Genomic DNA, 13393 nt, shown 5'->3' with positions numbered 1-13393 from the left:
GTCACACAAAAAAATGGCAGCACGAGATTCAATTCTCGTCTGATTCTTCGGCACTTTCCATCTCGATGTCGATCTGATTCTGTTGCTCTGCAGTCCCAGACTCATTGCTGTAGGCTTCTCTGACACTGACGATATTTGGCAAACCTTTTATCCTAGCCTGTCCTCTAATGTTATCCAGGATTGGCTGCATGGAAAAGCCATATTCCATAACGCTGTAAGTTTTAGCTCCTTCTGTTTTGTACTTATAGCCACCAGTGTGGATGCCAATCAGATTGCAGTCTACATCAAAGACCGGAGAGCCAGAAGATCCGTGAAATAAACAAGAGTCATAAGTGATCTGGTTGTCATGTGTTGAAAAGTTCAATTTCTGTTCCAACCACACCTCCTTCATAATATGAATTAAATGTTGATTCTCAGATGCATGTTTATTTGCAGCCTCTGGTCGATTTTCCCTCTCAATGATGAAGCAGGGGTCTATTTTCTTAACCCCTTCACCTGGATATCCCACAATACAGATCTGACCTCCGTTTGGACGGTAACTATCAAGCAATTTAGGATACCCAGCAATGTTTTCAACATCATCAAGCTCAAGAAGAGCATAGTCAAGATGCCTTCCTTTATCGTCCTTTCCATAAAAGTAAGCTGTGCGTTGTTCAACTGGTATGTGCTTGCTATCCTTTGACTTCAGGTCTTCATAACCAAATACAGCTGTGAACTGTTCAGCGTTAACTTTTGTAACATCAGTAGATTCTCCAATAACATGAGCATTAGTGAGGATGTATCTGTCGAAGAGCAAGAAACCAGTTCCTAAAGCAGACTCCCCCCCCCCCTGTTGAATCTGACACACAGAGTCAGAGAGTACCATGAGCTGCTTTACTTTCTTCACCTTCAAGAAATTCTCAACACTCTTACCATATTCTGCTCTGAAGAACTTTTGGACCACAGACTGGTTCTTTAGTTTCTCTCGCTGCTTTAATTGCTTCAGTAAAACTGGAAACTGATCACGCAGAATTCCCAGAATCTCTTCAGATTTTACAATGGGTTTAGCAGCATACTCTTTAGTGGAAGGATTTGTGGACTTTGTGTTTCCATCTTGTTTGTTTTCTTGCCTAGTGCTGATGGGATTCTGACTTGAGCCTGCAGTTTCTGCCACATCAGCCTCTGAAGCTACATTAGGTTCAGTCTTGACAGGAGTCAGATCACCTTGACTGTCTGGATGATTCTTATCACTGACAACAACTACCTGGAAAACCTTTCCGTTAAGATCGTCTACAGAATTTGACAGATCATGCTTTATCTCGTTACTAAACTCAGAGAGTGCACAGGTTTTGCAGAAAATGTCATCGATGAATCATCCATGACGTTTAAGAGCAGTTTTGATTTTCTCTCCTTTGAATGCATACACGCAGACATGATGTACTCTGCTCCTCAGGGCTTTGCTCTTCAGTAAGTATTGCACTTTCGGTCCTCCTTTTTTAACCCAGATGGAACGTTTCAGGCTTACTTGTTTTTCTGAGTGAAGGATCTGCAGTTGTTCGATTTGTTGTTTGACTGAATAACCAAAATGGGACATTTTCTTCTGATCTCTTAATCAATGATTGATTAAACAAAATAGTAAATCAAAAGCATTTCCTGTAGGTGATTTACTGGTCAAACATCCTTCTCAAACAGAAGGACACATAGACCATTCTTCATGCTCACTAAATGCTAATAATATGGTCTAATAAGTATGCATGGCTACATGATAAATATTTCTGCCCCTGTGGTGGTCACGGTGAAGATATACTATTAAAATTATAATTTGAGGAATACTTTACTTTAAATATCTTAACATATTAACTGATTTTCTATTAATGTGGAAGGACAACTGTCTGTGGTCTCCCAGTGATTTGTTACGCACCGTTTAGCATTATGTGATTTATTTACAACAAACAGGATTGTGAATGATTGAAGGAAGCAAAGCAAGTTCTTCTCCTCAGGGTGAAAGGTCAGAGGTCAAAGCAGAGCACTCAGGTTAGAGTATGAAGCACAGTGCAGGACCCAGTGAGACCTCACGCATCTGGGTGATAAAATCCCTTGTTCAGTTATTCAACAAATCTTCAGCCACATGATAATGATCCTCTACATGAAGAGCAACCTTCACTGCTCAGCACCTTCAGTGAACTACAGCTGCTTACATGGTATTTAAAGGGACAGCTTAGAACAGAGTTTCTTTTATTTATTGTGTTGATCTATTATAGAGGAGCACTTATAGATGAGCAGCAGGATTTTTATTGCATATTGCATAATTCTTAAGAAAAAACAACAATCTGTTTAGATATATTGTTTACAACCTAAAAGGTCTTTATGTTAGAGTCAAGAATGCGGCCAACTATTTTGTTAAGCCTGATCGTTTAATATGGCAAAAATGAGGCAAAAATACAAAAAACACAGAAAAAATTAAAATATAAAACAGAAGATTTATTAAAAGATATACAGAGTATACGTGCATCTGTATTTCAAAAGTAGTAGAAAGTACAAATGTCTGCAGCGAAACTTTCGTCCGTCATAAAACATTCGGATCAAGTTCGATTTTCTGCATTTTCACATCCATAGCATGCATTTTGATAGGAAAGGATGACGAATACGAAAAAACACGTGAAAATTTCGAACTCAGTGTACAATGGCCTTAACCTAAATCACAACCACTGATAAGAATGAATAGGGAGACATTTGCCTAAATACAGAATTGAATATATTATTGAATGAAATAATATGAATATTGATTGTATGTTGAACATGCCTTAATACCTCAAGATAAATGAAAGTTTTGTCTTTTTTCCAAATATTCTAGTCAACATTTGAAGTGGATCAAAACCTTTCATCAAAGTTGTCCTAAAACCTAAAACCAAAATGTGTTCTTGTCTTAGGACAACTTTGATTAACTTTTATAATCCACATTAAATGTTGACTGTAGATGGATGTGGCATCAGTCAGGGCTGTACTGTCCCATTATTCAAATAAAATCTTACTGATTTTGTGGATCTTCTTCCATGTCCACATCATTGTCTTCCCAGTTAAGATGTAAAGATTCATTTATATTCAGAGAGTAATTTTAAGATGTCAGATCTCTCACTTTCCTTGGCCTGAGTGAAGATATTTTCCAGGATAGGCTGAATGGAATAGGCGTATTCCTTAATGCTCCTAGTTTTACCATTTTCTTCTTTGTACACGTAGCCACCGGTGTGAACGCCAATCAGATAGCAGTTTTCATCAAAAACTGGAGAGCCAGAAGATCCATGAAAGAAACAAGAGTCGTAAGTAATCTGGTTGTCATGCATTTCCCATTTCTCTGCCAAAGACTGTTGTGTCATCACATGAATGAAATTGACATTCTCAGAGATGTGTTTATCTGCAGCCTCTTGTCGATTCTCTTTCCCAATTATGAAGCAGAGGTCCATTTTTTTGACCCCTTCACCTGGATGTCCCACAATGCAGATCCCACCACGGTTAGGAGGGGGGACGTGAATGTATCGACTGAGCAATCCAGGACAGTCATTGTCGATTTTCACAGCATCTTTCAGTTCAAGAAGAGCAAAGTCAAGATACGTGTCCATGTTGATCTTTCCATGATAGTACGCTGCAACATGTTCCTTAACCGGTACACACTTGGTCTCATTTGCTTCCAAATCTTCATAGCCAAATACTGCGGTGAAGGTCTTTGAAAGCTTCCTGGTGAAACGGTCAAATTCTCCAATAACATGAGCATTGGTGAGGACGAATCTGTCAAAGAGTAAGAATCCGGTTCCTCTGGCAGATTTCTCCACTCGAATCTGACACACAAAGTCAGAGAGTCCCATGAGCTGCTTTACTTTCTTCACCTCAGAGAAACTCTGAACACATTTATCATATTCTGCTCTGAAGAACTTCAGGATCTCAGGTTTGTTCCTCAGGTTCTCTCGCTGCTTTAATGTCTCCCGTAAATCTTTAAACTGAGTACGCAGAATTGCTAGAATCTCTTCAGAGTCTGGAATTATTTGAGGAAAATTAGTTGTAGGATTTGTGTTTATCTTTTGTGTTTCTTCTTGTTCAGTGTTGATGGGATGCTGGATAGAATCAACATTTTCTTTCAAATCAGCGGCTGAAGCTTCATTCATTTCAGCACTGACATCACTCAAGACATCGTCTTGGCTATCTGGCTGTTTTTTGTCTCTCCTAACAATGATCTCAAAATGCTTTCCATCAAGATGCTCTACAGTTCTTGACATATCATGGATTGTTTCGCTCCCGAACTCAGAAAGTACACAGTGTTTCTCGAATATGGCATTGGTGAATCGCCCATCACGCCGCAGAGCAGCCTTCAGTTTGTCTTTTTTGAACGCGTACACACAAACATCATCAACCTTCAACCTCAGCGCATTGTTTTTCATTAAAAGTTTCACTTTATCCCCTCCTTTTGTTTTAATGTAAAAGATTACAAAGTTTTTTGGTTCACTGGATAATGAAATCCTTCCAGTTGTATTTTTCTTTGTAGCAACATTTCCATTATTTTTGATGAAGGTTATATCTAAGAGCTCATCTCTTTTAATGAGACAACAGGGGAAATCTGTCTTCACAGCCGCTCTAGGAACTACTCCTTCACGTCTCTGGATCACCATTTCTTTCTCCATGTTGTCCTTTTTAAACTTTCTGAAATTCTTGTTTGTATTAAGAGCATCAAGCACAGTCTTGGATGTATCGCACACCACGGCATGCTTCTCAGATTTGTAGCAGAAATTAAAAGTGTTGCTTTGCCCTTTAGCACTCTGTTGAATTCAGAAGAACAGTAATACACAAAAGCATTTATTTAAACACTTATGAATAAAGGACTTTAATAAAATGAGTAGCAATACTGAGTAATATTATACAAATATTCCAGATTGAATTTTTTTCAACATGCTCTCAATTCACTTACATTTCCAATTTGATATCAAGTCAATTGATTGGTGCATAATGTACACTTTCATTTCAGGCATTTAATTCATGAAGTGCAACAGACTGCAGGACAAGAGGTGCACTACTGGTAATTTTCAGTGAAACTGTTTGATTAAAGGGAAGTCTTGAGGTTTTAAGATACTATAAAAAATTTTTAAAAATTACTAATTAATTGGGAAATCTGTATTTTTCCTATTCAATAACCCAGCCTAAAATATGATAATATATAATGCATTGCAGTCGTCAATGATATAGATTTTATTTATATATAATCTTTTATATTTTAATTTTAACGTTTTAGTAATTTAAATGTCTGTATAGTTTTCTATTTGGGGTGGTTTCCCGGACAGAGATTAAGCCTATAGTTTTAGACTAAAATGGCCCTTTAAACCAGATTAACAGAAATCTGCTTTCTCTGTTGTGGTTTTTAATAGTCTTAGACTTGGTCTAGTCCAAAACGTAATAGGCTGATTTCCTGGAGGAAGACTACAGCTACTTAACTACAGCTCTACTAAATTGAGACTTAAATTAAACCTACTAGGAGGTAGGTTTAACTTCAGATTAACGTGTTTTCAGTCTTTATATATCAAAATTATTGGCACCCTTGGTAGATATGAACAAAGCCTGTGAAAATAAATGTGCATTGTTTACCGTTTTGAATTTTTATTCACACACACACACTAATTTTAAAAGAAGTGTTTTTCTCTAAAACACACTGGCCACAATTAATGGCACCCTTTTATTCAATACTTTTTGCAACCTCCTTTCGCCAATTTAACAGCTATGGGTCTCACCTGTAATGCCTGATGAGTTTGGAGAACCTCTGATAAGAGATCAGAGACCATTCCATCATGGATTTCTCCAGACCCTGTATTTTCACAACCTTTGATCATATTTTCTTAGGGTGCCAATACAGTTCTGACCATTCTGACCATGATTCTCTCCATCTCTAAAACAGCTGCTTTATGTATAACATAAATAATAATAACAAAAATATAGCAAAACTGACGACAGCTGATTGCAAGAATTCATTACAGACATTTCTATGCATGCCTTTTCTTTTATTCGACCTTTAATGTGTGCAGTTTACTTTACTTGCTTTAAAAAAAAAAAGTTCTCTTGTTCAGTTTTTTTTTTTTTAATTGAAGTCTTTTTTCCACTGCTATTGTTTTCCTTGGATTTGCTTCTGTTCATTCCATGTTTCATAGGCAACGTCTGTCATGCTAATTCAGATTAGAACAGTTGGTTTTAAATTAATCTAGTTTATTTTAGTTCAGGACTCCATAGTCTAGGAGTTAGTAATTTCCACTTAATCTGTGTTTCAGAAAGCCATTTTTCAAACTATGATTTACTAATCTAGATTAAACCTACTCTTGTCTTAATTTAAACCCTGTCCTTGAAACCACCCCTTAGTGTTTAGTTTTATTTAATTTAAAGTAATTTTAGTACTTCAACTTAAACTAAATAAAGATGTGAAATGTGAACTAAAATAATCTTTTGGTTTTTATTTTTTATTTCAGTTTTTTCATTTATTTCAAGTTATAAAAATTTTTTTTTGTTTGTTTTTTTCTGGATTTAGCTAACTATAATAACCCTGGTTACCAAAACGCCTTATAAGGGTATATTTATTCACTTACATGAGATATAATACCTCAATTATTAAGTCTCATATCTGTTGCAGATGACTTTTTGATTGTCCCTATTTGACTTCTTATAAAAAAAGTGTGTTCTTTACAGAGTGAATGAATATGAAATGCTGTCAAATTGCTAATATGAGAGCGACAATTTAAATTGTTTTACCATCATTTTGTAAATCATGAATGAGCAAAAAGAGCAATATGGATTTTGAAAGCAGCTAACAAGTCTTCCTAAAACTTTTTTTTGTATAGAAATTCCACACATTTTTTATCAGCATCCATAAATAATTTATTCAGTTATATGTCAGTATGCAACAAACCTTTAGTGGATCACAGACATTATTTCCAAGCCCCCCCTTTTTTTTCTTGCTTGTATGATATATTCTTTCCTATGGCAGAAGCAACATTAAAATAGCACATGTACTAATATTATCAATTAAATACACTTGAATAAAATACAATGACATTTACTAAATTAGCATTTAATTTTATAATATTGCCATGCATAATTAAACAAAAGTGCACTCAAAGATTCTCAGTTTCTGTAACATGCACCATTTCGCCCAAGATGTGCTCTGATGCCCAAATAAAAATAAAAACATGAATATAAGAGTGGGAAAATCCTTACTCTATTGCACGTCTTCTACATAAGCACACACGACTTCTTACAAACATTAAAAAATTTTTAACTCTCTGACTCATCACAACACATAGGCTTCAGGACTGGGAATATAGTGCATAATATAGGCTATTTTGAGAGCTTGACAACTGAATGTCTCTGAATGCTTCCATTATATGGTTTAAAAAGACATTGTGAACATTCTGATAAATCTTTTTGTGTTCCATAGGTGTGTATGTAAATATTTAAATGAGTGAAAAATAAATACTGGTTCATTCGCGCTTGCTCATTTTCATGGCCTGCATGTCTTTGTTGGCTGTTTTTCAGATACATGAGCAATTACCTAAAACAACTTCTTAAGCCCTGTTCACACCAAGAAACGATAACTATAAAGATACTGATATTAGCATCCACACCAGCGAACATATCCTCTGTTTATTCTAAGCGCAAGCTCGTCTGCCGCTTTAAATTCTCCAGCTCGTGATAGCAGGATGGATTCTGATTGGATGTCAATGTTTGTATCGTTCATAAGCTGGAAAAAATCCTTCTGAAAGTGATTCCAATTATATCGTTTCTCTGTGTATTTATCGTTATAGTTGTGGTGTGGACTCTGCTATTCTTTAATATTGAGAACTTTTTTAGAACTACATCTTTATCGTTATCTTCATAGTTATTATTGTTATAGTTATGCTTGGTGTGAACGGGGCTTTAGACCTGAATCATTATTTAAATATAACCTTACCTGAGCATTATCAGCAGTTTGTGACGCCCTTCTGTCTCCAGTGTCACTGTCAGGCTGCCTTTTCTGAAATAGACAATCTTCACTATAACCATTTACACTAAGCCTAAACAATTCGATACAGTGTTCAACATAAGAATGTAAATAACCAAACTGAGAAATTAAAAATATATGTTTTCTAAATAAGATATATAATCCATGGTTCTTAATGTTTTGCATTTTGTCACCTTCATGTATTTCAGAATGCTATCATTCTTCATTTTCTTCATGGCGATGCTGATCAGGAGTGATGTTGGCAATTCAGTGTTTCTGTGAAGAGGACAAATACAAATGATGAGCCCAAAAATTAATGAGTTATATCTGATAAAATTCTCTCTTAGGTCAATCTATGGAAATATCAATATTCTGTCCCTGCCTTTACAGAAATAAGCCTATTCCACTTGAAAATGACTTTAGGGTTACAAATTTCTGTATATTTTAAAATGTAATTAATATGTAATTTGAACAATTACACCTTCTTAAACCATCAATGTAGCAATATTTGTTTTTTAATTCCAAGAACCACAAAATTGCTCATCCTCACAGCCATGTACAGAGAACAAGTGTTTTATTTTGAGGTCTAAAACAGGTTTTTCTACCATTTATTCATAACTATCAAATATATAATATAAATGACATTTTAAAAACACTAAATGCCAAATAAATATTATAAAATATATAATGAAAGTAGTGGTCCCCTGGAGTTGTGTCACTGGGGTTACCGATGGTTAGCTTTAGGGTATTGTAAAAGAAAAAAATTATTAAACTAATCATTTATTATTTAATAAAAATATTTAATAATATGCACTGATAAATAAGACCAGAAATGTATAGGAATTAGGGGTGTTCGCGGGGCAAATTCCGAATGGAAGTGATCATCCCTATCCCCTTGGAGTGGGGACTTTGCAGTGATTATGTAGTCGTTTGGAATGCACTTGGCAAAGGGAGAGATGTAATTTCCTCATTAGGTGTGTTCGACTTGAAGCGGCGCTGTGCAGAATGATCAGTGTATGACATCAAAGTACCGCGAGAGCGATTCGAAAGCATAAGGATCTGTCTGCTCTCTTATCACTCTCGCGGTACTTTCATGTCATACAAGGTGCGTTCGACTTCATGCGGTGTTACGATCACATGTGCCGTCAAGTACCGAGAGCAAAACGAGACCAGCCGCCGAGGTCAGGTGCTGCAGTTGCTCCAAATCGTCTGCGAAAGCCTTGATGACGACACACTTCATTCTCATTGGTCAGATTCTGTGATGACAAGCAAGAGGTGTGTTGCGTGTTTATTCTAACAATTAATTCCCAATAACGCTCACAAATATGTGTCTTATAACAGTAAAGGTTATTTAGTGTAATCGCACTGTTATCTTGAGTCATTTTTTTATCAAAAACCCTGATAAAAGTAGCTATATATACCCACATTTTATTGGTATTTACCTTATGTTTATGCTGAACTTTATTCTTGAACAGATTGCGCTGTATTAAGCAGTATATAAAAAGTGTTTCTGTTGCTCAAACGTTTCTGTGTATTTTACATATATTGTATTTAATACAATGTTTTTGTGATAAGAGCATGGAGCAGAAAGTGTCCGACTTGATGTCTCCAGTGTTGTGCCGAATTCTGCACCCCTGCCAGATTATGCATCCCTTCGTTGAAGTCGCTGCCTGATTGCCTAATCGCAACCCCACCCCTAATCCTACCAATACTAGGGGGTGCATAATTTGGCACTACATCGGGCATAGTTACCGTCCGTTAAAATCAAGTCATTATTACCGAAAAATAGGCGTTTAGTGTACATTTTCATTGTTTGTTAAAAATTTTTAATTTACTGAGGTTCTCACCACCGAGCACAACCAGGTTATTGGGCGCTTGCCTCATCCTATCAGCTCGTTATGTCCAGGGGTGCAATTAATGCACGATTTCCACCCCGGGACTAACTTAAGCCTATTCATAAAGTATTCGAGACGCTATTGTAAGCAGTTGTGTAAACAGGATTCAGGAACAGCTTTTAACAGAAGAGACAAATAAATAATAAAAAATAACTCCTTGGCCTACACAAGTAATAATATTGTGTATGAAAAACTTCTACCTTGATTGTACAATTAAAATAATCTGGATGAAGCACGGAAGTGTCTGTTCTCTCTCACTTTCGTTTCTCTTATGCTCTCGGTCGGTCCACGCCTTGTGAAAGGAATCGAAACTTACTGGAAGCGTTGAGATGTGCTGAATACCTGCCAAAAGTGTCAGAAACAAACAGATTAAAACATATTAAAACCCAAAATGATTTCCAACTCTCTGCCTCTAGTCTATATTTACACAATATTTCTGAATTTCTAATGTAGCGGACATAAAGAAAACTCATTTTGTAAGGAAAGCAGGAAAACTTTACCTTGTCAAATGTAAAAAGAATCTGGATTGTACTTCTGTTGTTTCGGTCCACACACACCTGTGTTGCTGTGTTTGCGACAGTAACGTGCGGTGAAATCTTGTCATGGGTAGGCTGTGACCTATCAATGTGGCATATATGTTCATATATTAATTCAGTTAATGTAGCAACCCAAGTTCATATCAGGCATCATCACATCGCTGCCTGCATACAGCAAAGTCAGTCATATGTAGGGTGACCAGACGTCCCGAAAAATTCGGGACAGTCCCGAAATCTAAGCTGCTGTCCCGAATCCCGAATCCCGCTCTAAGTGTCCCGAAAATTATACTGAAGCAAAATTAAATAGTTATTGTCTGATAAAACATAAAAAACTGTCCGTGGAGCGAGGTTGAGTCATCCTGCAGCCTGGCAACCAGCCCCCGCCGGCTGCTCATTGGCTGCAGCATCTTGTTTTTTTTTTTGGTTCATTAACTTCAGTTTGAAGTATAAAAATAGCCTAACGTTACTTCTATATTATATAAAATTATATGTATATGTAGGCTACTTATATTAATAAAAACATGATTGGTTCAGTCACTTTCGTTTGAAATTCATTATCTTTCTTATTCATTACCCCCCCCCCCCCCCCCGAATTTCAAATTTCAACCAATCTCATCTGGTCACCCTAGTCATATGTGAGGCTAATGCACAATCAAATCTAATAATCAAATTAATGGACACATCTATCTTATGATGACTTATACAACAAACAAATGTTTTGTGCGGGACACAGTAAGAGAGGGAAGCGGCGCGGTGTCAGCGAACCGACAAGCGGCATAGTCACTCCTTCAAAATGCGCAAACGCGCACAGACAGCCACACACACACTATTGGTCTGGTGACGGCGCACCAGGATTTGAATAGGCTACAGTCAGAAAACATTGTGTCATCAGTACAGCTTTAAAGTACAAAAACAGTTTATTCGCTCCTACAAACTGCGCTAGGCGCACACACCGACACGCAATGAGCATCTGGCGACGGCGCACCAGGATTAAAAAAAGAGAACTAGAAAACAGATCCATACACCATAATCGCACAGATAGACATAACGTTACAGTACAAATGTGGCAGAGGTGATGGAAGAGAGAACATTTTGGTGTCAGCGCACAGCAGGCCTATAGCCCACCATCAGACAACACACACAAAGCCAATATACGGCTTTTAAAAAAAATAATAAATAAATTAATAGTTTACGTTTTAAAGGGGGTGCTTACTTTTATTTGTAGACGAAGTCCATACGTCTATCCCTCTGGACAAAGCTGTCAATTACTTTGTTGTAAAAGTCCTCTTTGTTGGGTGTATTACTCAATTTCATGAGTTGACAGCCAACGCTAGGCGCCGCTAGATGCTAGTATCGATAAACGCGGATTGAGTGAGAGCGAGTGGATCACGTGACATGAAGCAAGCTCGGTCTCTGCCTCAATGTTGATAATTCAAGACAGCATGAGAACTGACCGCGCATGCGCAAATCTACGTAAACTACGTTCTATGGACCAAAGAGGCACTGCTAACCTCTGCCTCAATGGCCATGGCCTTGAATTTCCTGCATGAAACAATGGTTTTTAGGAGCAAACAATGGCAAAATGAGTATATTATGTGTATTCCTGAGAAACTTTGTTACAAAAAATAATATTTTGAAAAAAATAAATGCAATTAATAATGTGGTTTGAGGTGAATTAATAAAGCTCTTGGAATTAATAAATGTAATGTCAACATTGGTGAGGCACTGCCTACCCTGCCTACCCTGACCGCACCTCCCTGGTTTGCGAAGACACTGAACTGATCACCCTAGTAGCAGGTAAGTGAGCTTTAATTGAAACTCCTCTGGTACAAACCCCTCACCTGGGCAAGTAGGTATAACTGCAGGCTGGAGCAATGGGTGTGGTAAAAGGTTAGGGCGTGCAGAAAGGTCTTAATGATTGGTCGATAAAGCTATCTGTCAGGGTAAATCAAAGTACCGTATGGGATACCAAACACACCAAAAGTGGGACGAAACAGCACGGTATTAAAGAGCTCGTGCCATGCGGACATTTCTCTGTTCATACCTTTTACAGTCTATGGTTCATATTCGCAGAATTCATGTGTTTTTCCCTGCACATAACATAATGAAGATCAGTATTAAGTTGTTACATTTCTTTTGCTTATTATCTTTCATAACACTACATGTAGGGTAGAGTAGGGGAAACGTCCCCTTAAGAACTGTGTAATTGTTTTCTGTGAAACAAAAGTTGAATGTGTCCAGAATAGTTATCATAGTTTTAGTGACAATGACATCAATTGTAAACCAAGTATGAAAAATGTCCAGAGTTTCATCTTTCATCTGGGGACCCCATGTCTGACAAAGCAATTTACTTTACATTTACTGCAAAATCAGAGTACAGGCAGTTTTATCTTAAAATTAAATACTGTATATTTATTGAGTTATTTGATATAATCAATAATTATGAATTACAAAATTATAATAGCCTGTTTTAAAAAATAGTATTAGCTGAGGCTAACTTGAGGTAATTTTTAAATATAAAGTCCAAATATTTTTATTCAACCAAAGTTAGAATACATTTAAGGAAAAACAAAGGATTTGATAACAGAGTAACTACAGTAATTAAGCCATGCCCCCTGGAGGCATTTTACCCCACCAAGCTGGGGGCCGTTTTACCCCACAGACTGTTCGAAAAAAAATAAGTGTCTTTTTTTTTTTTTTATTATAAAAACTATAAAAAATTATTTACTATAAAACTTAATTTCACATTGCAATTTCATACAAATGACCAGGTTTTTAAGGCTTTTCCCTACACTCCAAAAAAACAAAACAAAAAACAAACAAACAAACAAAAAACACTGAGGACAGTGTACTACAGTGTACTAAGCATGTGCTTCGTTCTATAATCAGGTTGAATTGTGGTTTCCCAGTGATGGAGATCTTCCAGTCCCCGATGACCCAACTGAACCTCTGCCCTATGACAGACTAGCCAATCTTAAGAA

General features: G+C 36.8%; 2 protein-coding genes across 2 annotated transcripts; both read right to left on the bottom strand.

Annotated features, from left to right (window-relative positions):
* Positions 1–28: 28 nt before the first annotated feature.
* LOC306871621 (serine protease FAM111A-like) lies at positions 29–3042 on the bottom strand (the record flags this gene model as incomplete). The annotated part of the gene is made up of 2 exons (XM_079419686.1): positions 29–1269; positions 3012–3042. The coding sequence occupies 2 exons, from the start codon at positions 3040–3042 to the stop codon at positions 29–31; spliced, it is 1272 nt and encodes a 423-aa protein (XP_079275812.1).
* On the bottom strand, positions 2442–11835 carry LOC306871001 (serine protease FAM111A-like). Its single transcript, XM_079418641.1, has 7 exons — positions 11626–11835; positions 10377–10494; positions 10077–10218; positions 8176–8257; positions 7952–8014; positions 6911–6979; positions 2442–4784 (listed from the first exon to the last, which is right to left on the bottom strand). The coding sequence occupies exons 4-7, from the start codon at positions 8215–8217 to the stop codon at positions 3072–3074; spliced, it is 1887 nt and encodes a 628-aa protein (XP_079274767.1). The 5' UTR covers positions 8218–8257; positions 10077–10218; positions 10377–10494; positions 11626–11835; the 3' UTR covers positions 2442–3071.
* Positions 11836–13393: the final 1558 nt, after the last annotated feature.

This window comes from Barbus barbus, assembly GCF_936440315.1.
Source record: "Barbus barbus genome assembly, chromosome: 6".
Lineage (NCBI taxonomy): Eukaryota > Metazoa > Chordata > Actinopteri > Cypriniformes > Cyprinidae > Barbus > Barbus barbus.
This window is presented reverse-complemented; position numbering and strand designations above follow the sequence as displayed.

What these genes read in the sequence shown, in the direction of transcription:
- LOC306871001 (XM_079418641.1), bottom strand. Translation starts at nt 8,217, where the DNA reads ATGAAGAAAATGAAGAATGATAGCATTCTGAAATACATGAAG. An exon ending in AAACTGCTGATAATGCTCAG is followed by an intron (nt 6,980 to 7,951) that starts GTAAGGTTATAT and finishes CTTCTGCCATAG; the next exon opens with GAAAGAATATATCATACAAG. An exon ending in ATGTCTGTGATCCACTAAAG is followed by an intron (nt 4,785 to 6,910) that starts GTTTGTTGCATA and finishes TGAATTCAACAG; the next exon opens with AGTGCTAAAGGGCAAAGCAA.